Raw genomic sequence first — 24374 nt, 5'->3', positions numbered from 1 at the left:
GCTGTCACCACTAGGAAAGGATTGTGACAGACTCTTCCCTAAACATCCTTTATCAGCCACTGTTGGAGCACAGATGATGGGTATATGGACATTTGGTATAACATCCTGTTCTACTGTTATGCAAAAAAAGGTATTGATTTTTTTTTTTTTAAAAGAAACTGAAGACTTAAGAATTATTTTTCCTTTTGCTAAGATTTATGTAGAACATTGTCGTCCTACTGCCAAAAGTGATAACAAAATAAATGAGTCTGTGCAGCTATTCTTAAGGCATGGTCTTTGTAAAGTATTCTGCTAGGGAAGCTGGAAGGGAACAGATTTGTTTAGACTGAACTTACAACAATATAGTGAGAGATACATATTGCTGCTACTTTAGTGGTGTAAGTTTTAAACAATATTTCACTTGGGTCAGTCCCTTACTGTAGGTCATTGAGGCTACTTAATATACCTTTGGATACACTTATCAAAAAGCTTCTGTAGACCAGCTGTTTTACTGTATATAATTGGAGAAGAGAAATGCATATGAAAGCTGAGCCCACAATGTAAAGATGATAACGTTACATAGTGGACTGGTAGATATTTATAAGTTCAGCTATGGTGCATATTGCTTTATCTAATGATGTTATAAAACCTAAGAGATTTGCTGGAAAGCAGGTGCAAGGACTTTTTTTTTCATTGCACTTGAGTGAGGAAGTGATATGTTATTATTTATATTTTAAATCGCTGGAAAACACAGGAAAGGCCCAAGCACAAATTGTCACTGGTATTTAAGTGTTCAGATTTCACTGAAGTTCAAAGACAGCTGGGTTTTGCTATTGTTGGGCTTTGAGGCTTGTGATTACCTTGATGTAATACAGGAAGCCTGATGGGGGGACTAAAACAGAACCCAGGAATTTCCAAGTCACAGCTCAGCATTTCATGTGCTTATTTTTCAGGTAATCAAAGAGGCCTCCAAGGCAAACTAGTCTTGTATTTTCTCAAGAGTATCTAAAATGTAGATGTTTGTTATATGCTCATTCTGTAGTCATCTTCATAGTATTTTCATATATATTTCTATTTCTCAACTGATTAGCATGCTAAACTTGCCATTTCCAAACTCTGAATGTTATCTTGGGATCATTCAGAATATTAAAGTACTCTTAGAGAGCTTATTTTTATGTTGGTAGTATCTCTTCTTCATTTTAGATGCTATATAAAAATTGAGAGATGTTGTCATTTTAATTTATTTTAGATGTATTTAATTTCTTCTTAAAACCTTTCCTCCTCCAGCAGAGCCCAACTTCCTGAGATTTTACCTCTCATCGAGTAAAAGAAATGTAATGGATTGTGTGTATTTTGAAATACTAACATTTTCTGTACATGCTATATTGTATGAATTATATAGTAAACCCATGATAAAGAGAGTGCTAGATTGCAGCTGTTCAAGTACTGAGCATTCCATAAGTTATAGTTTGTTTGGTTTTGTTAAGAAACAAAATTGAATCCTGAAAGCTTGTTTCAGATCTGTCTTTTTTTTTTTCTTTTTTTTTTTTTTCCTCCAAGTGATAGGTAGAGTGAATACCTAGTCTTGTTTTTGGTGTGTTTGTTATTAAGGTTGCAGTTATTTGTCATAGCTCTAATCTATAGCAATAGCCATGAATGCCAGTACATTTTGCTTTCTTTTCATTTGGTGAGATCTAAACAAAAATTAGTACATCATGGTGACCTCAGAAGCAGTTTAGGAATAATGTGAGCAATAATCAAATGCTAATGATGCTTCTTTTCTTCATTATGCCTTGTTGTGTTGTAGTATTTGAGCTACTTAGTGCCTACATAAGTACTGGTTTTATTTTGATGCTTACTAAGGCCAAATCACTTCAGGAACCTTTCAGCATTTCATACACCTGGCTTAGACAGGTGTACTCTGCACTGGGTAAAAAACTGGCTGGACGGCTGGGCCCAGAGAGTTGTGGTGAATGGAGTTACATCCAGTTGGCGGCCGGTCACGAGCGGTGTTCCCCAGGGCTCAGTTTTGGGGCCGGTCTTGTTTGATATCTTTATCGATGATCTGGATGAGGGGATTGAGTGCACCCTCAGTAAGTTTGCAGATGACACCAAGTTGGGCGGGAGTGTTGATCTGCTCGAGGGTAGGAAGGCTCTGCAGAGGGACCTGGACAAGCTGGATCGATGGGCCAAGGCCAATTGTATGAGGTTCAACAAGGCCAAGTGCCGGGTCCTGCACTTGGGTCACAACAACCCCAGGCAGCGCTACAGGCTTGGGGAAGAGTGGCTGGAAAGCTGCCCAGCAGAGAAGGACCTGGGGGTGTTGGTCGACAGCCGGCTGAACATGAGCCGGCAGTGTGCCCAGGCAGCCAAGAAGGCCAATGGCATCTTGGCTTGTATCAGAAATAGTGTGGCCAGCAGGAGTCGGGAAGTGATCGTGCCCCTGTACTCGGCACTGGTGAGGCCGCACCTCGAATCCTGTGTTCAGTTTTGGGCCCCTCACTACAAGAAGGACGTCGAGGTGCTGGAGCGTGTCCAGAGAAGGGCAACGAGGCTGGTGAGGGGTCTGGAGAACAAGTCTGATGAGGAGCGGCTGAGGGAACTGGGGTTGTTTAGCCTGGAGACAAGGAGGCTGAGGGGAGACCTTGTCACTCTCTACAACTACCTGAAAGGAGGTTGTAGCGAGGTGGGTGTCGGTCTCTTCTCCCAAGTAACTAGCGATAGGACGAGAGGAAATGGCCTCAAGTTGCGCCAGGGGAGGTTTAGATTGGACATGAGGAAAAATTTCTTTACTGAAAGAGTGGTGAAACATTGGAACAGGCTGCCCAGGGAAGTGGTTGAGTCCCCATCCCTGGAAGTATTTAAAAGACGAGTAGATGAGGCGCTTAGGGACATGGTTTAGTGGGCATGGTGGTGTTGGGTCGATGGTTGGACTCGATGATCTTAGAGGTCTTTTCCAACCTCAATGATTCTATGATTCTATTAAAATAGTATTACGTACAACAACTGTTTGCTTTGTGGAAGTGAAGCTATCTGCTTAGATCTGTTGGTACTGGTTGTTTGTGCTGACCAGAAGTAATGGTTATGTAGTTTTTGTGGGTTTTTTTTCCCCCTTCTTTTTCCTCCCTCTCCTTTTTTTGAACTCTGCATTACTTGAGAGACGTCCCTCAAGCAAGACAGGCAGCTGTGCCTTCCTCACTCCGTGTTCCTCTGCTGGTGCTGTGTATGGTGGATGGGGAAGGGCTGCTCTTGTTCTGCAGTTGGGCTGTTGCTGCAACTCAGCCCAAGCCAGCATCGTCTAATACGACAGGCAAACTGTCAGAAAGAATACAGTCAAATTGAGAACTTGTCCCCACGGGTGGAAAAATCTAGCACAGTTGTGAAGTAGCATTAGTGCAGCAAAATGCTTAAGATGTGCTACATGTTCTACAGTGGTTTGAAAACATACAGTGAAATCCAAATGCCAAGTGGCTGTGCTCTTGAAGGGGTTTCTAATCCAGACAAGGATTTGCTCCACAGAGCCATTTCTAGACGCCGGGGGTTTGCTCCCTTCAGAGTCATTCGCAAGGGTATGTCTTGTCTTGCCTTTGACTCAGGAATTTTTTCCATTCCTGCATTTTCAGGTGCCCTGACTTGTTCTGCTTCTGCAGACCTATGGAATAAAGACTCTTTCTTGGTTAAATCTCTTGCAGTTAAGCCTGAGATGAAAGGGAAAGAATCATGGAGGGGAGGTGGGGGGCAGTAAACTTATGCTTCCTGAATGGTAATGCTCTTATACCACAATATTATTTGATGTGTGATGCAAATGATGCACCACACTAATATTATATTTTGTCCTTGATGTACTAGTGGTGATGGCGGTGACTTGGGACCATTAAGACTGCAGGTTTTGTTCAACATTTCCTAATTAGGAAATACAGTAGAGTCCAGTACTGTTAGTCTCTTTAGGAGTGTCTGGAAGAACTCTGTTTTTCAGGCAGCGCTGCAGAGGTTGATCTGCTTATCCTCATGCTCTGCTTATCCTTGTGGCCTTGGTGGGCAGATTTTGCATTTTCCTTTAGCAGGGACTAACAAGTGAGCAAAACGGTGTCTATCTTGGAAATAGACACCGAAGCTTTGACCTAATTCTTTCTGCATTTTCTTTTAACACCAAGGTATTTAGCAATGTTTCTGTGTAACTTCTTACAGTAAAACCTTGTGCTTCGTATGCTGATGCCTATCAGCATGTGTTTCAGATTCTCATGCTTGTGATGACTTGACTGGATGATGCTGTGATGTCATGACTGGATGACCTCACTGATGGTGTCTGGGTAGAAGCTGTGCAGGCTCAGCCAAGCCCCAGACCTCCATTCTTATCTTTCTTTTGGGCAATATTGTTTCTCCCAATGCTGAGTCCATCCAAGGAGAACATACTTTTCCCCCCAAGTGGCTGAGCATGAAAGGGGAGTGGGATACAGCTGGGCATCATCCAGATCTTTCCCTCTGTTTTCCTTCTCATTTCTCTCCTCTCATAGTTTTGGGATAGAACTTTCTGTGGTACATGTTCAACCCTGCTTTGGATTTACAGAAACTTTTAACAGAGTCAACTTTCAGCTATAGTAACAAAGATTGCTTCCAGGTTGTAGATGCAGGAGCCCGCCGAACTTGTAATCATTACTACTGAGAGCTCCTGAAGGCTTCTTGAGGGCATGAGAGGAATTAGCTGACTTAGCTTTTATGGGCCACTTTTGAGGATACTCACTAATAACCGTGATGTGGAATAACAGAACTGAGAGGTCAGGATTTACAAATCTCTTGACATTTTGTTTTTTTTCCTTCTCTAGTTTCCTATAGCTTCGTGGTTGGAAGGCTTGCTTGGTCTGGTGGGAGGCTAACTCTGGCAGTAGGGCTCACTCACTCACCACAAGTGGAGGTCACCCACATGAAAAATCAGAGAATAAGAACCCATCCCAGAAGGGTGTCCTGGCTGTTTTCTGCATCCAGATGAAAGGTCTTGCAGGGTCTGGCTTGCGTGAGTATTAGAGCATTCATCTGGGATGTGGGAAAGATGACAGAGAAGTGACCAGACTTTGAGACTCATAATGTAGCTGACTGCTCTGGTCTAAAATACATCCTCATATAATTTTGTGAAGCATCTTGCCACTTAATTACTTTTGCTGAAAATTTTGATCTGTTTTACATTCATCTTTGTGTGGAAGAGATCTTTTTTGAAATCTTGACTCTTTCCTGCACAAGTCCAATGAGAAGTATGCTAGCCTTTGCTGTTGTTTACTCTTAAAACTCTGTTGTCCTATTAGGACAGTGGTGGCCAGCAGGACATGATAAGAAAGCATTAGGTCAGCTGCAGCATTTGCAGACAAGCCCCAGACTGAAAGCTGTTAGATCTCAGCCAATGAGTCCTTGCAATTACTCTGTTTATGGAAAAAGTGATAATTTTGTAAATCAGTCAAGAGAAAAGCTATACAAATATTGATTAATTCAGTTTTTCAGAACTCTGTGACACAGTTAATTGTCTTTATTTCTCTTGCTCATAAAATATTTTTGTGAGAAAAAATAAATCCAAGGATCTTCTCTCATTTCTGTCGTTGCTTTTGGTGTTCTCGCAGTATGTTCTTTATGATAGGAATGAGTGGAGTTGAGGATATGCATCGGCTCTTGCTTCAAGAAGCAAAGATGCACATTTTTTGGCCCCAAGCTGACAATTATTCATTTGTCTTTTTTTTTTTTCAGTTTCTCCTCTATTTGCTTAAATAAGGGAAAAGAACCTTACCTATACATCTTACTCTGGTAATTTGTAGCCCAAACTGGAATGCCTATCCCACATGAATATCTACCCTTTCATTCAATCCATTATTGAACACACAATTAAAAGTAAGCATTTATATCACAAACAGATTATTCCTTTTTAGCTGATTAAAGGCTCCCATCACTTGCATCTATTGCATTTGCCACTCAGCATTTGCCTGTGTCCTCAGGTCTCTACAGTGCACTCCACCAAAACCCACACTTCTCCCCCTTCCAGAGATGCAACTCCTTTGTGAGTTCTGCTTCTTTTTATAGTTTCACCTGAGGACCTTTTCTTTTAATTGTGGAACCCTGCTTTGATTTAATGGAAGTTTCTGTCCTGTGAGAATGATAATGTAACACTGCGTGCTTTGTTCTATAGTGATCATTTTTTGTAGGCAAAAACAATTGCATACTTAATTATCTTCATTAGTGGTTTTGATTTTGAAACTGATTCAAATGAATACCCCTTTGGAATACAAGGTTGAACACTGGCACATTGAATCAGAGTAGCAATTTGAAAAAGCATAATTTATGTTTTTTTTCCTTTTGGTGGACACATTGTAATTTTATACTGTTTAGCCCTAAAATACTGGCTACCATTACACAACACACTACATGGGAAGCAGTTCTGCATTGGGAGATTATATACTGTGTAAAGAATTTCGGCTTTCTGAGTGATACCAATTATGCAATCAAATACATTAAAACAGTGCAAAAACTAACCAGCTCACCTGTACTTGCTGTAGACAATATTCTTCTTTCGTTTTTTTTCCCCCCATTGCTTTGTACTGCAGTAGCAATCGTAACAATTTACAAGACTGCTTCGACATCAAAAAGTCAAACATCCAAGGAATGATTTTTACTTCAAATTTTTATTTTACAATAAGTCAAGCCAAGTCTCTGGGATGACCACTCAAAGTAGGCACCTGCCAGAGTGAAGATAGTGAATAACTCAGTTTCTTTATACAGGGCAATTTTGGAATGTTTGCAAATCATCACCCCTCTGATTCCCTCAGAGCCTTTCTTTATATGAGGAAGACATAAATAACTGATAACGGGCCTGTCCTGGGCTTCCTCCAGGCTCTCCATCCCAGCTATATTGCCAACCCTTTCTTGTTCCCTTACGCTTTCCCCTCAGGAGGTGGGAGGAGGAGGAGGAGGAGGTCTCCAGGGGCAGAGGGAAGGCCTCTGCCTGCAACTACCACTCATCTCCTTATTCCCAGATGCCATCTTCCCCATCGCCTCTCTCCTGGGGCACCCTCTGCCACTACGCCTGGATGTCAAGTCTGGGAGGAATGCCTGGCAGTGAGCAACTGGGATTTGCTTTGTCATCTGGCTTCATCAGGGTCTCTGATAGCCACCACAAAGAGAAAGCAAGGAGCATTTTTGTCAAATTCAGAGATTTTGGGTTTCAAAGTGCCACTCTGAGGTGCACTGGGTCTCTGCCCTTTCCCTGCACTGTTTGAGGCTTCTGCAGGTGCTGGGGCTCACTTCAAGCCCAGCAGGTCAGCCTGTCAAGGATGACTAGCAGCTCACCCATGCAAAGCTCATGTTTGGACAAGTTAGCATTTTCTGATTGAAAAATAGGTGAAAAAGATTCTTCACACTTTTGCTTGTTCACTGTTTAGGAGGCCTCTGTAAGAAGTATCAGAAAAATTTGTTTTGTCAGAGCAATGTATGCTTCAGCATTTGTTGCTAGAAGTTATGTTTTTCTGGGGGAAACAAGAAAAGGTTTTTCTGCCCATTGTTCTCGTGAACACCTGTGATCTGACCAGTGCAGAGTTATCTTCCTTTTGGCAGGAGATGACAACTGCAGACAAAAAAAAATGGGCTTTTTTTCTGCTTTTCTCAGCAGTTTACAAGAAAGTAACATTGATCAAGAAGATCAAACTGGCTGATAGCAAACAAATGTTTTTCCCTTGACTCCATTGTTGACTTGACTTAAGACTGTGGTGGGTGGTGGTATTTAATTGGTGCTTTTGTATTTATTTTTACTAGTGTAGTTGTTTAATATACTCCTCTCTTTGTTAATTATATTTGTAATCTCAAATCAGTTTGTGCAATTGATCTCATTTTGTTTTCCATATTAAAGCTATTTTATGTTGATTTTAGCATTTTCTCATAATTTTTCTTTAGTGTTGTTTTCTCTTTTCTTCGTTCTTATAGTTTCTTTTAGTAAGACTTACTGTGGAGTCTGGTCAGAACATCTTTATCCAATGCTGTTTTCCTGTTCCCTGTTCTTGAAAATACCTATCTTGCCTCCAGCTGAAACTTATTCCCTGTGTGAGTTGTGTTTTACTCTCTCTCCCCTCAAATAGTGAGGCATATTCAATCCTTATCAAATTAGAGGGGCATATGAAATTCCTGTCTGGAGTCAGAATCAAAGCCAAAATTGTAAAAGGGCATTTGTTTTACCCTTGCTCTAATAAAATTTATAATATTTATCAACCTTAGATGTTAGTCATTAGATAAAACCCCTAGAGGGAGACATGATCATAGATGGATTATTGTAATGCCTCATCACTCTGATCTTTTCACAATAGCTGAAGTAATTTCTCTAGGTCACTTTGCATAGCCTGTTACTTGATAATTGAGTAGTGATAACAACGTTATTTTTTGTAGGTGTCTAATCACTTTTTTCCTTCTTTTAAAATAAGGGCCTTTTTTAATTTGGTAAGGGGAGATATATTGGAGGAAAGGAGAAAAGGCCTATTTAGCCTTTTTTTTTTTTTTTTTTTTTTAAATCTCTCATGGTGATATATTATGGACTCTTGGAGGAAAAAAAAAAATTCATCCTAAATAGTAACATAGTTCGCTAGTGTTGCACCCTACCACCCACCCAGACTGTCTTTCTCTGGCTGTGTTCTGTACCAAGTAATCTGCGTATTTGTGATTGCATTTGTAATGCTTCTACTACTGGTTTGAAAGGCACAGCAATGCACTCTGAGATGTTTCATTTATCAGTTCTCTGTGTGTGTTTATGCAAAAAAGATTATCCTAGCATACTATATTGTTTAGATGTCGACAGGGTAATTAACCTGTAGTATGATCCTGTTAATTCAGTTTCCTTAAACATAACTTATTGTTTAGATGTCTTCAGCCATTTTCTTAAAAGTGTTTTGAGGGTTTTTTTTATTGCTTTTTACATGAATTCCATTAAACTGTCTTACAAAATCTATGTCTTTTACCTTACAGTGAATAATCAATATTTTATTTACCTCTGGTAATGAGGATTTCAATATTTTTCACTGACCATATGGAAAATGGGGCTTAGATTCTGTTTTTTAAATTTCTCAATTGTTTTGTTATATTTGGGTCCCTAAATTTCACAGAGAAGTTCAACCTCTAAAAAGCAAATGCATATTTTAATAATGCCAAGTGGAATATTCTCCTCTAAGTGTGCATACTTTTTTCTTAGCTTTAAATAAAACAAGGTGCAAAGGCATTCAAAAGAAGGCTAAACTCTACCTAACAGCCATATGTTCTTAAGCGTTATGATCAAGATGATGTTTTCTTGCCTGCTTCCTACTCTGATTTCAGGCCAGTGAAAAAGGAGCTGTCTCGCTGATACCATATCGTGAGATATGGGATCCCAAGGAGTTCTTTTAAAAATCCCTCCCTGAGTGTTACCATCCTTCTGACTTCTACCAGTCCTGTTAGCTTCCTTTCCTTCTTCCTTTTCCTTCCATTTTGGCAGATAATCTCTCTCTTCCCCCCTCCCTGCCCCCCTTCCCCCCTGCCCTCTTTTGGGGGTGGGTGAAGGGGAACATCTCTGTCGTCTTTGCTATGATTCTACTATTGCTTTTTTATGTGCCACCTCCCCCCAAACCAAAACCACAAAAAAGCGCCTTGTTTTTAAATTTTCTGAAACCTGGAGATATATTGTGGAATTGCTGGTTTGAGGACTGGCAAAGGATGTGATGCTTTTAGGCTAATGCATGTGCCAGACAGACTGGACTCGCAGTAGAAGGACCTATAACTGTAGACAACAAACATCCACTCAGAAGCTAAAAATATTGGAGCAGCTGTGCTAGCCTTCTCCAGTTAACTGAGGTCTTCAAGAAAGACGGAGAGTTGTCCTAATATCTCTCTAACTGGTGGAGATGAAGGACCAATTGAAGTGAGTGATTTGAAGTGAGTGATTTAGTGGGGTCTAAACTGCCTTTAGGCTGTGTTTGTTGTCCTACATTAGCTGTGCAGGAGGCTCAAAAAAGCTGCTCTTCTAACCTAGGCACAATGCCTGGGGTCTCTCAGGAAAAGGCATCCTCCAGAAGGCACACAGGCTGTTGATGTTTCTTTGTTTTTCTTAAACTTTGGAGCTTGATGCGTTGATGAGATTAGCTGGGTTCCTAGTCACTTAATTGCTCAAGGGACTGTGTCTCATCCTGCTTTGCACCTGCTTTCTGTGGCTGAGAAGATGCCTGTAGCAAATTTTCCCAACTGTCAGCTTTTGCTGGAGTTTCTTGTCCTGTCATGGTACAAAGAGATCCCAGGCGTCTACCGTTCCAAGCACAGACTGCAAGAGTCAGCACCAGGAAGGAGCTTTCTGAAAAAGGGGTGTTCCTGGATCACTGATTTCTGACAGAGGCAAAGATTAGACTTTATTCTATACTTTCATTTTTTATTTTTATTTTTTGTGTTTTTATTTTACTCCTTGGGTTTGCTTCTAGGTTTCTTGTGTTTACGTTGCTGGTATTTAACAGTGAGAAATTCTGAAATTTTAAGGTGATGCCTTATACGATCTATTAAATCTAAAGAAAAGACTTGATCGTTGCCCAGTTCATCAATCATAATGTCACTGAGGAGAAAACAAGAGGAAATACTAATGTCCAGGGCTGTGGCAAACCTGACTTTCCACTGTAAGATGGTTAAGGCTGTTGCTATAAACCTGCTGTAGTGCAGGAGAGCAGTCAACTGCTTAATTACATAATTTATCTTTTCTACTTTGATTTTTATTTTATGTAAATAATCTTAGTGGTCTCTTTGCTCCAGACTTTCACTTTGGTTCATATCTTTTATTTTATCTATATAAATATTTTGTGTTGGATTTGATTAATCAAAAGGATGAGAAATAATTTTCCCTTTGTTTTGAAATTGTTATTCATTTAGGACCAAACTTTCCCCTCGCATAAGCATTACAGGAATAGTATTTAGCCTTTGACAAGGACAGGGAAGGTAATTTAAATATAAGTATCAATTAATTGTTCAGAGAACATAGAGAACGGTAGAGGAAGGGAAGGGGAAGGGAAGGAGGAGGATCTCCCCTGGACAGATAGTTTCACAGTTTGCTTTTGCATGTCTTGTTGCAGCTGATGCTGACCCCTCCAGGACACGAAATCCTACACAGAGCAAGCCCAAGCCTGATCCAGTATGGTAGTTTAAATGTAGCATCTTCTCTCCTATGTCTTAGTGACACCTCCTTCTGCCCATTAAAAAGGAGGATTGTGAAGCACCAGTTTCAGCCTGTTTTGTCATGTGTAATATACAGTGAAGCCTTGACAAATGGCACCCTTATAGGCAGAAATATCAGAATTGTTATTTGCTAGGCCCTTACAGAAGACCTTCAAGTGCACAGCATGTATATATGTAGGAGCTGCAGCACCCTGCAGACCTGGAGGAAGGAGTGACATGCCAGAAGAGAGTAAAGGTCACCTCTGTACAAATCCAAAAAACGACTCCAGTCTTAGCTATGCCAATAGGCACAGGTATAGCAAATGCAAAGCCCAGCCTAGATCTTTATACCTATCTCTGTCCAGTCTGGTTACATCTACCCAGACTGGCTATACAGTGCTCAGTCTCACTTTCTGTTTCTGAGTTCTGAGGGAACTTGCAGCCCCACCGACCAGCTTGTTGCGAGATAAGCCAGTTTACTTGACAGGAGATTTCTCAAGTGCTAAAAGAAATTTTGTATCTGGCTGACATATTCAGCACTTTGCTAGACACAACGTGGCAGCACTGTCTCCCCAGAAAAGCAGGAGAAATTTCCTTAGCTATTATACTTTGTCAGTTCCCCTTATTGCTTCAAGTAGTTGAGTCTAAGGAATTTTGACTAAACTTGCAAAAAATGTATCCTTCCTCCCTCCCTCCCTCCCTCCCTCCCTCCCTCCCTCCCTCCCATTCTTGTTGTATGAGTAAGATAATGGTATCTATTTAACCTGAGATTCAAGAAGTGTCTCTTGTCCTGTGTCTATTGATCTGATAAACTGTTTATGTGCTCCTTTAACCACACAGTTAAGGGCATAGGTCTTTGCCTCGTTGCCCTGAAGTGCTTGCAGGTGCAGACTGTTTGTCACCTTGTCTTTTCGGCTGGGGCATCCACTGGGTGCTGCTGAGGTGCAGGCTTCCTCCTGTTCCCATCAAGTATTATTGGTTTCAGTAATAAATAAACCTTATTCAGGAGAAATTTTTGAATTTTCTTCCCTTGGACTGCTAACTGATGTCACCTCTAAAAATGCTAATGTCATCTCTGTCCAGTCCAAGTGTAGTCAGACTCAACTGCAAGCCCTTTTAGTTCTGGCTTGGAGGCATTGTAAAGGTCCATTCCTGCAGAGCAGGCTGTGCGGGCAGGCCTGTGCCTGTTTGCTTGGGCCCTCGCAATTTCAGCCATTGTTCTGGAGACAAAACACTTCAAAAGCCTTGTTTTCAGAATAGCACTTAGGCAATTGGTAGAACCTGTCTGATCCCTCCCCCCCACGCCCCCCTTCTATTCTTACTGGGTTTTTCTTTGGTTCTTCAGGTATTTCTCTTCACTGTTTTATATCTATAACTTTCATCAACTTTCCCTGCCGCTCTCCCTTGCAACTTTTAGTCTGAGCTTGCTTCTGCTTACTGTAAAATATGGTGTTTAGTTGGATCATATTTTACCATTAAGTAACATATAATTACATATCGTCTTTGACTTGTCTCAGTTTCAATTAGGTTTTGATATATCACTTGTTCTGTTATTCAGCTAATCACTTCCTATGGAATGTTGCAGAGAAATATCTCTTTAATAAAAGATTCTGAAATCCTATTTTTGTTGTTGAATGTATCCAAGTAGCTTACATGTTGTTTTCTACCACAAAACGCATCTGGATTGTGTATATGTGTGTGTATTATAGGACTAAAATTATTTTCCAGGGATCTTAGTGTGTTTGTGTCTGCCATTAAGATGAATGTGTACCAGATGCTGTTTTAAAATGAAGCACTATTGTATAGGCTGATGGATGGAAAGTTTGTCAAAAGTAGTGAAAGCTTCTACAGGGGATACAAAGCAGCTGGAAAAATTCATTGTTATGTGCTGCTAGTATGAGTCTCTAGTTCAGCTGTGCCGCATTTTGATTAGAAAGTTAGATTCTATGGAAGTGTCAAACATTGTTCCTGATATTCTCTATTTTTATGGTATTTGCAATTTGGTATTCACCTCTATTCTCGGCCAGCAAATCTACCTTTTTTACGTGAATGTCTGTTAAGAAGCGGTACAGCATAATAAAAGTTGGCAAATGTGAACTGTATTTATTACTTCTATGTGAATGTCTTGTTGGCCAACGGAAATTAAAATGCCCTGTTGATTGTTTCACTTGTATTTGTAGAGAATAGCTTGTACAGCAGATGAACAATGCCAATTTTTTTTTTCTTAGTTCTCTATTATGTTACCAACAATACTGTTCTCTGCTTCAAAGTATGACTATAATTAGAAATGTGATTATGTAAAAGTGGCACCATCTTATTCAGCCCTGCTTCTTCCTGTGCTTAGTCCTATTATGCCTATTTTTGTTTTCCAGATACCCAAGTTTCTCCTAAGGCTGTGCCAACTAGGAAGAATTTGTTTCTTGCAAAGGGCTTTATTTTGTACTAGCACCTGCCTCCTCTATATGCAGGGACTCATCAGCTCCAATGCTTGAATTTTCTTCTTTCTGAATCTCCAAGTGCCTTTCATCCTGCTCTGTGATGCCCATTTATCTGTTTGCCTCCTGCATGCCAGACATCTTTCCCTATTTCTTTAGGAGGGTCTCCATTACTTTTTTCTTTCTAGGGATTCCCAGAGCCAGTTCCTCCCTCTTTTGAGGTACTCTCTCCTGATGGTCAATACCAAGATGATATTTAGAAGAGAATGTCTTCCCACCTTATATCTCCTCAAGATGTCAAAAGAGAGAAGGAAAAAATAGTCCGTTTTGTGATCCAAGCTACCATAAGACTAAGTGGCAAAGGTAGACAAGGCACTTCATGACTTAGCTTTGGGATTGCAAGTTATTTCTGCAGGACGATAGCATCCTTCTTGTGCAAATGAAGGCTAACCTTGAAATCTGTCTTATCGATGCTCACTTGGGCCTGATGCACTACAGTCACCTTTTCAAAAACTTACTCCTTACCAGACTTGCTTTAGAAAATCATGTCAGAATCTACTGCATCCAAGATATAGTGAAATATGCAAGTTTCTGTTTTTGTGTCAAGCAAAACTGGCAAGTTTTTTTACAAATGAACAGTATATGCAAATGTACAGCAAAGTGGTGGTATTGGTAACGTCTCCTACCGTTTATTGGAAAACAAAAATCATGCCTTATGTGGATATGCTCTCAGACAGAGAGTGTTAGGAAGGTATTTTGGATGAAATGTTGTGGAACCTTTAAGCCACCTAGAGCCTTCAAGCCCTCTGGGTAATAGTTGACTTGGCAGAAGTGTTCAGATTAATCTTGTGCTCTGACCAATACCGACTTTTTTCAGTGTTACAGAATCTGCGGTTTAAGGTTGGGAGGGGGACTGTAGTCACATGGATGGCAAAACCAAGATTACCATAAGCATGTTTTGTACCTAGGTTTATAAGTCTTTGCTAGAACAACCTGACCAAATTGTATAATGTATTTATTAAGTTGTATCTGTATTAAATATAGGTATGTATTATTATTAAGGAATTATGGGGATTTTTTTTATTGTTTACTCAGTTCTTTTTATTACTTTATAAATCATTTTGCTATGGAAAGACTGTAAACATAAATTTATAAATGCTAACAGAAACTGCCTGTGTTCCAGGCAGAAATTTATTTGCTAGAAATTTCATGGAAGTAGATTGCTGTTGGATTTTTGCTGGCCTTACAAAGAACTCTGCATCAGCGAATGCAAAAGTGATCAGATCTGTTTCAGTTTACACAACAAAGAAAGGGATTTCCCATTTTACTTTTAGATGAAAACCACTTAGTTTAATCTGGTGATATTTTCTTCTAAAATGAGAAACATTTTATTAGAGCTTGCATTAGGATCCAAATGTTTTGATTACCTTCCCTAGGCATTGTGTTTGATTTTTATGGCAAGTAACAGTCAAATTGTTTTATGTGTAGCTGAAATTTCCTAGGTCTTCAAGGTCTGTTCTTTTTCTTTTTTGTCTTGCAGTTTTCAGTGAAGATCTACATGCCAGTCTATATTTTGTCAATGCATCTCTGCAAGAGGTAGTGTTTGCTAGCACCACAGGGACATTGGTACCCTGTCCAGCAGCAGGGATCCCCCCTGTGACGCTCAGATGGTACCTAGCAACGGGCGAGGAGATCTACGATGTCCCAGGGATCCGCCACGTCCACCCCAATGGCACTCTCCAAATTTTCCCCTTCCCTCCTTCAAGCTTTAATAACTTAATCCATGATAACACTTACTATTGCACAGCTGAAAATCCTTCAGGGAAAATCAGAAGTCAGGATGTTCACATTAAGGCTGGTAAGTACAGTCTTTTATTGGGTTCAAATGGACTCGAGGAGGGAGGAAACTTCGGTGTTTCAAAGAAAGGGTAGCAGCAGCTGTGAATCAAAGGAGATCGAACAGAAGTGTAACCTCTGAACTCTTCACAATATTAAGTAAAATAGTGGATTCTTCCTTCTCCTCCCTGATTTGATTTATTTTGGTGGTGAAAAGTTAGTTTTCCAGAGATCATAACCAGCTGAGCTTCTGCACAAGTATAAGGAAAAATAAACTGATAATGAAATCATTAATCAGACCATGCTTACTCATTAAAGAGCTGTGAGAGAAAAAGATGCAGTCTCTGGATTTTGTATAGGGGCTGGAAGAAAAGCGGAATGCTTGCCTAATCACATCCCTTCTCATTTGCTTGTATTCAGTTGTGCTTTGTTTTGAGAGAAAAACTTGTCCTGTGTAACGATTCAGCAACTGATGTTGGTCCATAGGCAGCGCTTTCTGTTTAAGCTAAAAGATGCAAATGAGCATAATGGTTTTGAGTCTGTTTTCTATACTGACTGCGTGCAGACTGGGTCAGCCAGTGGAGAATTAGAGTGGGATCAAAATCAGGCCTTTTGTTACAACACATAAACACATGATTGCATAGTTTTTGAAGGTTTTGTCTACCCACTTCAGTTAATTAAAATGTTCAAACAAACAAACAAAAGCTAGTCTGGGAGTTGAACCTTGGCTAATGCAAATCCTCATAACCTCTTTGTTGTTGGTGGAGCTATGCGAGTCTTTTCTCAGAAGAGAAGTATCTTTCCTTTGGAGATACGCCTTCACAGGAGTTGTGTAGGGAAACCTGTGAACAGTTAAGAAGTAGATTTGTCTGTGACTCCTTTTAAATAAGAGAATGCATTCTCTTCTTCTTAACGATACATTAACATTCAGAGATCTGTAGTTTGTAAACAATTTGAAGGCAAGAATAAAAAACAGGTTTCCATGAAATTCATGTGTCTAATTAAATTTTTAGTCTAGAAAAGTGGGTTTTCTTGCACAAGAAGTGACTAGTAGAAGCAAATTCCCATGTTATGTATATGTGGAGTTTCTGTCATGGTCTATGTGGTCTATGCTGCTTCTGAAAATGTTTAGTTGTCCACAGATCAAAAAAGTTTGTAAACCAAAGATTCATAAGAATACATAGTAACCAACTTTTATGTTTGGAACTCGGTTCTGGTTTTTGTGCTTTAGGTTTTACTTTAATGGGTTTGTGGACAAGTTGTCTGGCAGAATTGTATTTAGAGAGAACATAATATTTTTTTGTCCTTTGTGGATTTGTTAATGTATCTCAATTTTGAGCATCTTTTGGGCAGCATTTTTTCCAGTATTAGTTTCCAATTTTTCTATTTCTTAGATAAACTAATGTGGTGATGTAGAGGAGGCTAAAACTTGCAACATTGCTAGCTAAGGCTCTGAACTGGTATTCATTTAGTTGTAAAAGCATATGATATGGATGACAGGATGCAGCTATGTCCATTGCTCAGCATTGACCCATTTATCCACGGAACCCCAAAAGCAGTCTTCCTCCTCTGCTTGAGAAATAAACCTCATAAATGGAAGGAGAACCTGAAAAAAAGGCTTTGCAGTAGGTGGCTGTAGCTGCTTTACTCATAAGCTAACAACTCCTTTTGGCCAAGTCAGAAATGCCCCTTTTCCTTCCCTTTTTAGCCTTTTACACCTGATCCATTAATTTCTCCATATGATTCAATTTCTCAGTTAATCTGAGGTTTGGATAAAAAGTTAAACAAGTCCCCTTCCTTCATATGAGCTGATATTGTGTGTCAGAGCTGTCACTGTGCCTGATGACAGACAATAGCTATTAGTGAGTATCTTTTCCAAGGACTTGTGTAATCCCTCAATCATAGGAAAATAGAGTTTTTGTGAGAGTCTTCTGTGCACAGCAGTAAGTGTATTTTATGTTCAGATGATAAACCCTGTGTTGCTCAAATATGAAGTGATAAACTTCATTTGTTTGTGTGTTACTTTCAGTTACATTTCTGTTCACGTGAAATCTGTACACAGTTTCAGATTGGCCCGAATTAGCATGATTTTTGGGAGGCCTTTTCTAATCTCTTTTCTTCTCCATCTCCTCTTCCTCCCAGTGCCCTCCAACAGCAATAGGATTTCCTAGGAATACAGAAGCAATCAGTGGAGCATCCGATCATAGCATAGTCTAATATAGCTCTGCCCAGTCAGCTTGAAAAAGTCTGAAACTCATTTACCTGCTTCCCCAAGAATATGGGTAGTAGATATAAGGGTTCCAGCTCACAGATGACTGTAATTGTGGTTTTGCATGTAATTTTGCATATAATGCAACAGACACTCCCAACCCCCCAAAAAACATAACCCCCACACCTAGACACCCGAACCCAATCCTCTTCCAGGCCAGTCCCACATGGAAGTAAAGGTGCATATCTCCATTTCATCTTCAAGACTTCCTGTGCAATCACGGCAGGGAAGAATATATCTTTTTAGCAAAGGCTGAAATTCTCATATAAATGCATGACTCAGGGACTTGGGATTTAAAAAAAAATAAAAATCAGCAAGTCATTCATGGGAACTGGCAAGACTGATCTGGAAATAACTGAGGGGCCTCTGAAATCACAATAATGTAAACCTTTTAAGCAAGCAAACGGATAAACCTCTTTCCAGTTTTTGTGCCCCATATATGGTTTCTGTGTTTGTTTTTACTGAAATGATTAACTGGGCAGACTTTCAAAATGGCCAGCTGTTTTGAAAAAATGCAAATACCTTTAGCAGTGTGTTAGGATACTGCTGCTAAACAATACTTTTCTGTAAATGATGGTTGAAGCATAAGCATTAGGCAAAAGTCAGCCTCATTAAGATGATGTATGTGCCATTCCCTCCAATGTAGAACAAGATTAGGGGGCTGCTTCATTACAGGGCAGCCAGAGTTGTAAAGTCACTTGCATTAAAGGTGCTTATAATATTGGTTTAGCAGTTATAACAGGCTTAAGAAACTTAACCTTTGATTAAAAATAAATTATTGACTTTTTTAAAAACAAGTGGTGTCTATCTTGTCATAAAGATGGATTTGTTGGTTTTTTTTTTTTTAATATTTAATTTATAATTAAATTTATTTACTTTTGGTTAGAGTTCCTAACTGTTACATTGCTACAGTCTTGTTTGGGATGGAGATCTTCAGTCTTCCTGTTTGCAGTGGTAGCACTGGACCTGAAAACTGGATGCTGTTTGCATTTGTGAAAACTACAGTTACATTTCAGTACTCTGCCTTTTTTTCTTGAAATACATTGTAAGTGGGGCTGATATTTAGACATTCTAGTGCTCCTGGTGTATAGAAATACTTTTGTAAACTCTGCAAAGGATTTACTGACTCTTTAGTCTAGAATCAATGTGGTTAAATGTAATTGGTAGAGCTTGGTATATGTTTGTGGGCAGGATATGTAGGCAAGAAATGTCACTGTAATGTGGCAGTTCAGCATTGCTGACTTGGTTACACTGCTGCACTGGGGTTGTTCTTCCCAGTAACTTTTGCGCTCAGGCATAAACATGCCTCAGACACACACGTCATTTTCCAATACATTCATCCCTATTTTCACTGAAACTCTTTGTCACTTCAAGATATATAACTTTGTTCGTGACCTCAAGATATATGACTATGTTGGCTGTGGCGATTTCTTTTTTTTGCACCTTGACCTTATGGTCCTGTGGAGAGTCTATGTTGTTGCTTGTCCTTCCTGTCTTACCCATTTACTTCTTGTAGTAGACAACATCTGTTTCATCTCTGCTCTGCCACCTTCTCCATTAACTGTTGCTCACAGGATTTTTCACCCCTCATTCTTCATTGAATCATTTCAGTGCCAGGATTTTCCTTCTTTCCATTCTCCTACCCAATGCAACTTCATCTCATCCCAGAAATATTAGTTTGGAGTGAAGGATTTCTCCAGTTGTTCTTTTTTCTCTTCGGCCATTAAATTAATTCTTCCAGATGCTACACAAATCATATCCTGGATCTAAGTGCCCCCATGCTGGTTTTTAATACAACTCAATCATAGTTTCTGTTTTCTTACCATTAACCTATCTCTTTCAGCGCTGGTCAGTTGAATGTAGCTCCTACCTTACCTACTGTCATTTCTCTGTGTTTCTGAGACATCTTGCTTTTTCTCTGGCTGTCACCTCCATTGATTTTTCTCCTTCAGTTCTCACTTCTTCAAAATCCTAAATGACACAGACCTTCTCTTCTACCCTCTGGATGTCTAATTCACACACAATACTTGTATGTACTTTGTACCCTTTGATAGAGCAGAAAACAAATCTGTGATGGGAAACACGGCATGAGAAACTAGGCAAGTAACAGAAGATGTAACACCATTTACCCATATAAATATGCAGTTCTTACAAAAGTCTTTCTCCTTGCCCTCAGAATTAAGTAGGGGAAGAACACAGAAATATGGTGAAATGCAGATTTTGAGGACATGAAAAGATCTGGGAATGCTTTCATATTAATTTGCAATCAGCCTTGCAAAATTGTATCATTTACTGAGACAAAAGAATTCACAACCTGAGTAACTTTCTTGGGGGAACTTTGCTAAGGCTAACCAGGGAAGCGGATGGGATGTGTGATTACGACTTGTTTAACGAAACCTCTTCTTTTATCTTCAGTTTTACGGGAACCCTATACAGTCCGTGTGGAGGACCAGAAAGCCATGAGAGGCAATGTAGCAGTGTTCAAGTGCATTATCCCCTCCTCTGTGGAGGCATACATCACTGTTGTCTCATGGGAGAAAGACACAGTCTCGCTTGTCTCAGGTAGGCTGTTATGGCTTTCTTTTCCAATTGGCGATGGCAGCTGTGGTTCCTGTTTTGGTTTTTTTTTCCCCCAAAGGCCTGATGTTTACTTTGAGTCAATTATAGCTGAATGGTATGTCATCCTTCCGGTAATGTATTTCACATTAGCATTGCTGCATCCCTATGACTGTGTGTGACATGAAGGTTTTAGACAGCCCTGTTTTTTTCTAGCATGCTTGAGGGGAAAAATAACATGGTTTTTGTTTTATACCAGACATAAAACCAGCTTCCTGGTGCTGTGGTAATGGGTTCACGTTTTAACTTTGATAAGGGACTCCTACATGCCAAAGAAATTTGAGTGTCATAAAGCATGTGTTGGGTTGTAATTGTTTTTCAGTAGTAATGTTACTCATAGATTAGAAGAAATCCCAAGTCTAAATTTGTTCGGTTATATTTAAATGAGGTATGTAATCAATATTTATACTTTTCATAACATTTTAATCTCGGATATCTTCATAGGTAACACTGGAGGCTTAAGCACATGGTAAACTGTACTGTAAGCCGAATATATTGAAGTGAAACAATCTATTCTAAAACAGTTATATGCATTAATCTATTTACTGACAAAGTGAGGAAATGTGAGGGATTGTTTGGGAAGTACAGGGAATTCAGGCAAAGAATATCCAACATTTTAAAGCATAAACATTGTAAGAAATTCATGGGAGAAAGTATATGTGGGAAAAATATTTTCAGTATAGTACATATCTAAATTATATATTACAGACAGTGCAGCTGTTGTTACACATACAAATGATTTATGTGTGCAGAAATTTGAAGTATATTGTTCCAGGGTAATGCAGAATGGAAAAAAAATAGTTTGAGTTAAATGTTGCTGCAGAGTATATTTAAGAATGTGTTTGTGTTTATGATCTTACGTGTGGAAATGTTGTTGTACTTCTCCTCAGTATATTAAAAATATTTCCTTTCTGACAAATGTGGCATTGATGGAAATATCTGTGTTTCTATATGACTCATATTGTAGATTTTATTTCTCTTTGTGTTTTATTGATTCCTTACATAAGCTTGTTCTATTTAAAAAAAAAAAAAAAAATTCAAATAGCTTTTGAAGGATTTGGTAGATATTTAAGTACCATGTAATTCATGATTAGTTGTCCTATACTACTGGTGCACTGTTTAAGCTTGGTAAATCCACTTCCTTGTTATGCTCTTGGATTTTGATATGGCATATTATTTTTGTCATTGAGCAACTGAAACTGAGTGTGTTTCCACGACGAGGTCTGTAATATCTGAATTGTAGGACTCACCAACACTTCAGCCAATATAGTCAGGTCAGAGTTGTATTTAAATATGCAAATAAGCTTTCCATTATTCTGTATATAATGATACAGAAATATGCTTAAGATTATTTAAACTATGATTAAGATTATCTAATGCAACAGTGGATGGATGTGTTTACTTTGCCTTATCTTAAAATAGGCTACTACATGATGTACGTACATCTGTACGTGTGAGTATTGGCTGGAGGAAAAGAACGTGTATACCTGCATGGTTAACCACCTTAATAATTTTTTAAAGTTTATTAATTCTGTTTTATAAGAAAACGTGCATATTTTCTCTGTCAACATAGATTGCGTCCTCTCAATCTGATTTTTTTGACTTGAGCATTAGTACCTAGTACCTACGTGATATCTTTGAGTGGCTCAATCCTGCCCTTCACCCTGGAATCGGGAGTAGGGCACACAGGTCTCTGTAACCTCTTCTTTAGGGAAGAAAGTGTGGCATTTCTGCACATCATCATGGCTGCTATTTCAAGATAATTTCGTTCTGGTTAGTCTATATTGGTTTTAACCCCAAACTTTTAGGGGGTAAAAGTGTGTAATAACATTTAACTATATGGACCTAAATTTAATAATTTTTTTTTTCCCTAATGCAACTTCTGACTGTGGTTGACTAGGCTACAATCATTAAAAATCTATTACAAATTTCAACACTTAAAACGCGGTTTCTAATTATCTCACAATCCCTTAATTCAACAGTTAGAAATCTAAATGGAAATAAAACATAATTCATTAAAACTGATGCTATTAAAAATCTCAGTTTATCATATTGGATCACAGCACAGAAAAGATTTAGTTTCAGAGATGAAATCACAGGTTAGATTACAGGTCGATGCTATCTGTCATGCAAGGGCAGAAGTGAGGCAGGAAAACATTGCTCCAGTTTAACCACAATGATTGCAAGATTTGTTTGTTCACCATTCATACTCTTTAACTGCAGCTTAATAGTGAAAGTATTTAAAAACCAGAACCTACACGTGTTTCATAAAACAATTGCCTTGAGTTTTACCCATAATCAATTTTGCAATAATCTGGCCATGAACTCAAACGGTAGATATTGATCAGGCTTGTCTTCTTAGAATGCCAGTGCTGATGAATAGGATGCAAGACATAACATGACTATTGAGCTGTTTTCCACTAATGATCAATATTCTGAGGAAATGCATATGTTTGCTTATACAGCCACTGCTAGCTTGTTTTTTTTCTCTGTGCTAGACCAGATTCATTGGTATGCTTTTTATCTCACCATTTAATATTGGAAAGCATCAAGTTCTGACTTGTTTTGTTCTTGTTTCTTAATATAACTGATTTATTGGTTACTCATTAACATCAGCAAAAATGAGAGCCATTCTGAGGGGAAACCTCTACTGTGAAAGAGCAAGAATATAAAAAGATATGCACTCACAGAGTGATGATTACCATGGTTTGAGGTGGACAAAGTTTTTGTGGGAAAACTTGATAGTGTTTACTTGAAAAGAAAGAAAAAGAAAAGAGAAAAAGGAAGGGGGAGAGAGAGAGGAAAAAGATGAGACAAACATTCTCACTGAGATGATATATCTGTTTCAAATAGAAGACACAAGTAGCCCAGGAAGCTTACACCTTACAGGAGGGAATGGGAGACCCCCTATGACAAGAAGCAGGGCAGATTTTCAATGGGGAAGCTCCATATGCAAGTGGTCCAACAGAGAACCTTTTTTTTTTTTCTGAAAGTCTTAAACCCCGATGCAATACTTCCAAGTACAATTTAGAGTAAATATTTCACATAACCATCTATCTGTAGTCCCAGTCTGACTACTAGGATAGAGAGATTGGTAGATGAACCAGAATCTTTTATTTCAGCTGTTACTTACTGTTCTAGATATCAGTTCTCTTTTTATGTAAATTCAACATTTTAAAGAAAAAAGCAAAGTGGTTTTACTTTTATAATGTAAAAAAAAAAAAGCTAGCTTTTTAGAAAGAGTGTTTAAGACGTGTATTCCTTGATTAAGACAGTGAGTTGTTTTTTTTTTGCTCTTGCAACAGTATACTATCCTGGACATATCTGCTTTTGCCTGTATACTTAGTTCTCAGAGAGCACGGTGATGTCCATAGTAATCAAAGTGTGTAATAAATATGGCTGGGCAAAAACATTTTCTGTTTTCTGGCTGTAATTTTATGTCATGCCTCCAGGTTATTGTAAAGTAATTGGGAGTTGAAACCTATGAAGACATATTGCTAGAGCGTTTCCAAGGAGTGTCCAGATATGTCAGACTCCCTGTTCAATAAAGGGGAAGGTGCCCACGTTTGGAGCCAGAAATAGTGAATGCTATGAAGTTTCCATGTGCAAGGACAGCTGTGGACGGAAAAGGTGTGCAAGTGCTTGTCTTTCTGTCAGGGGAACAGCTAAATAATTGGGGTTTTGCTCCTACACTTTGTCCTTCAATGTGACAGCAAATCTGAAGCCAAAAAGCTTTTTCAGGGTGTCCTCTAGGGGCCAAGGTAGCAGGAAAAAGATTTTTAAAGTGAGGGAAAAACAATTATTTGGATGAATCTATTCCGGGGGAAAATAGAAAACCCCAGCTTCCAACAACAAACACACAGAAATCTTTTCATCCATTTTTAATAATAATTGTTAGATGAAGTATTCAGCCATCTCCACTAGATGCAGGTCTGTTACAAACTCTCATGATAGACAGCAGCAGACCTCTGCAGTTGTCAATCTGCTACAACTGCATAAAGTGTATCTTATTTGCCTATCTAGTAACCTTCTAGTAAAAGCAATCAAACTTTCCAGTGGTG

At 39.0% G+C, this 24374-nt stretch overlaps 1 protein-coding gene across 1 annotated transcript in view; it reads left to right on the top strand.

The window, feature by feature from the left end:
- The first annotated feature begins 15392 nt into the window (after positions 1–15392).
- DSCAM (DS cell adhesion molecule) overlaps positions 15393–24374 on the top strand; it is a 411800-nt gene continuing 402818 nt past the window's right edge. The window contains exons 1-2 of the mRNA XM_076354240.1: positions 15393–15450; positions 20113–20259. Coding sequence (XP_076210355.1) covers positions 20157–20259 — 103 coding nt within the window. The 5' untranslated portion in view covers positions 15393–15450; positions 20113–20156. The remainder of the gene's footprint in view (positions 15451–20112; positions 20260–24374) is intronic.

Source organism: Aptenodytes patagonicus, chromosome 1, assembly GCF_965638725.1.
Source record: "Aptenodytes patagonicus chromosome 1, bAptPat1.pri.cur, whole genome shotgun sequence".
NCBI lineage: Eukaryota > Metazoa > Chordata > Aves > Sphenisciformes > Spheniscidae > Aptenodytes > Aptenodytes patagonicus.
This window is presented reverse-complemented; position numbering and strand designations above follow the sequence as displayed.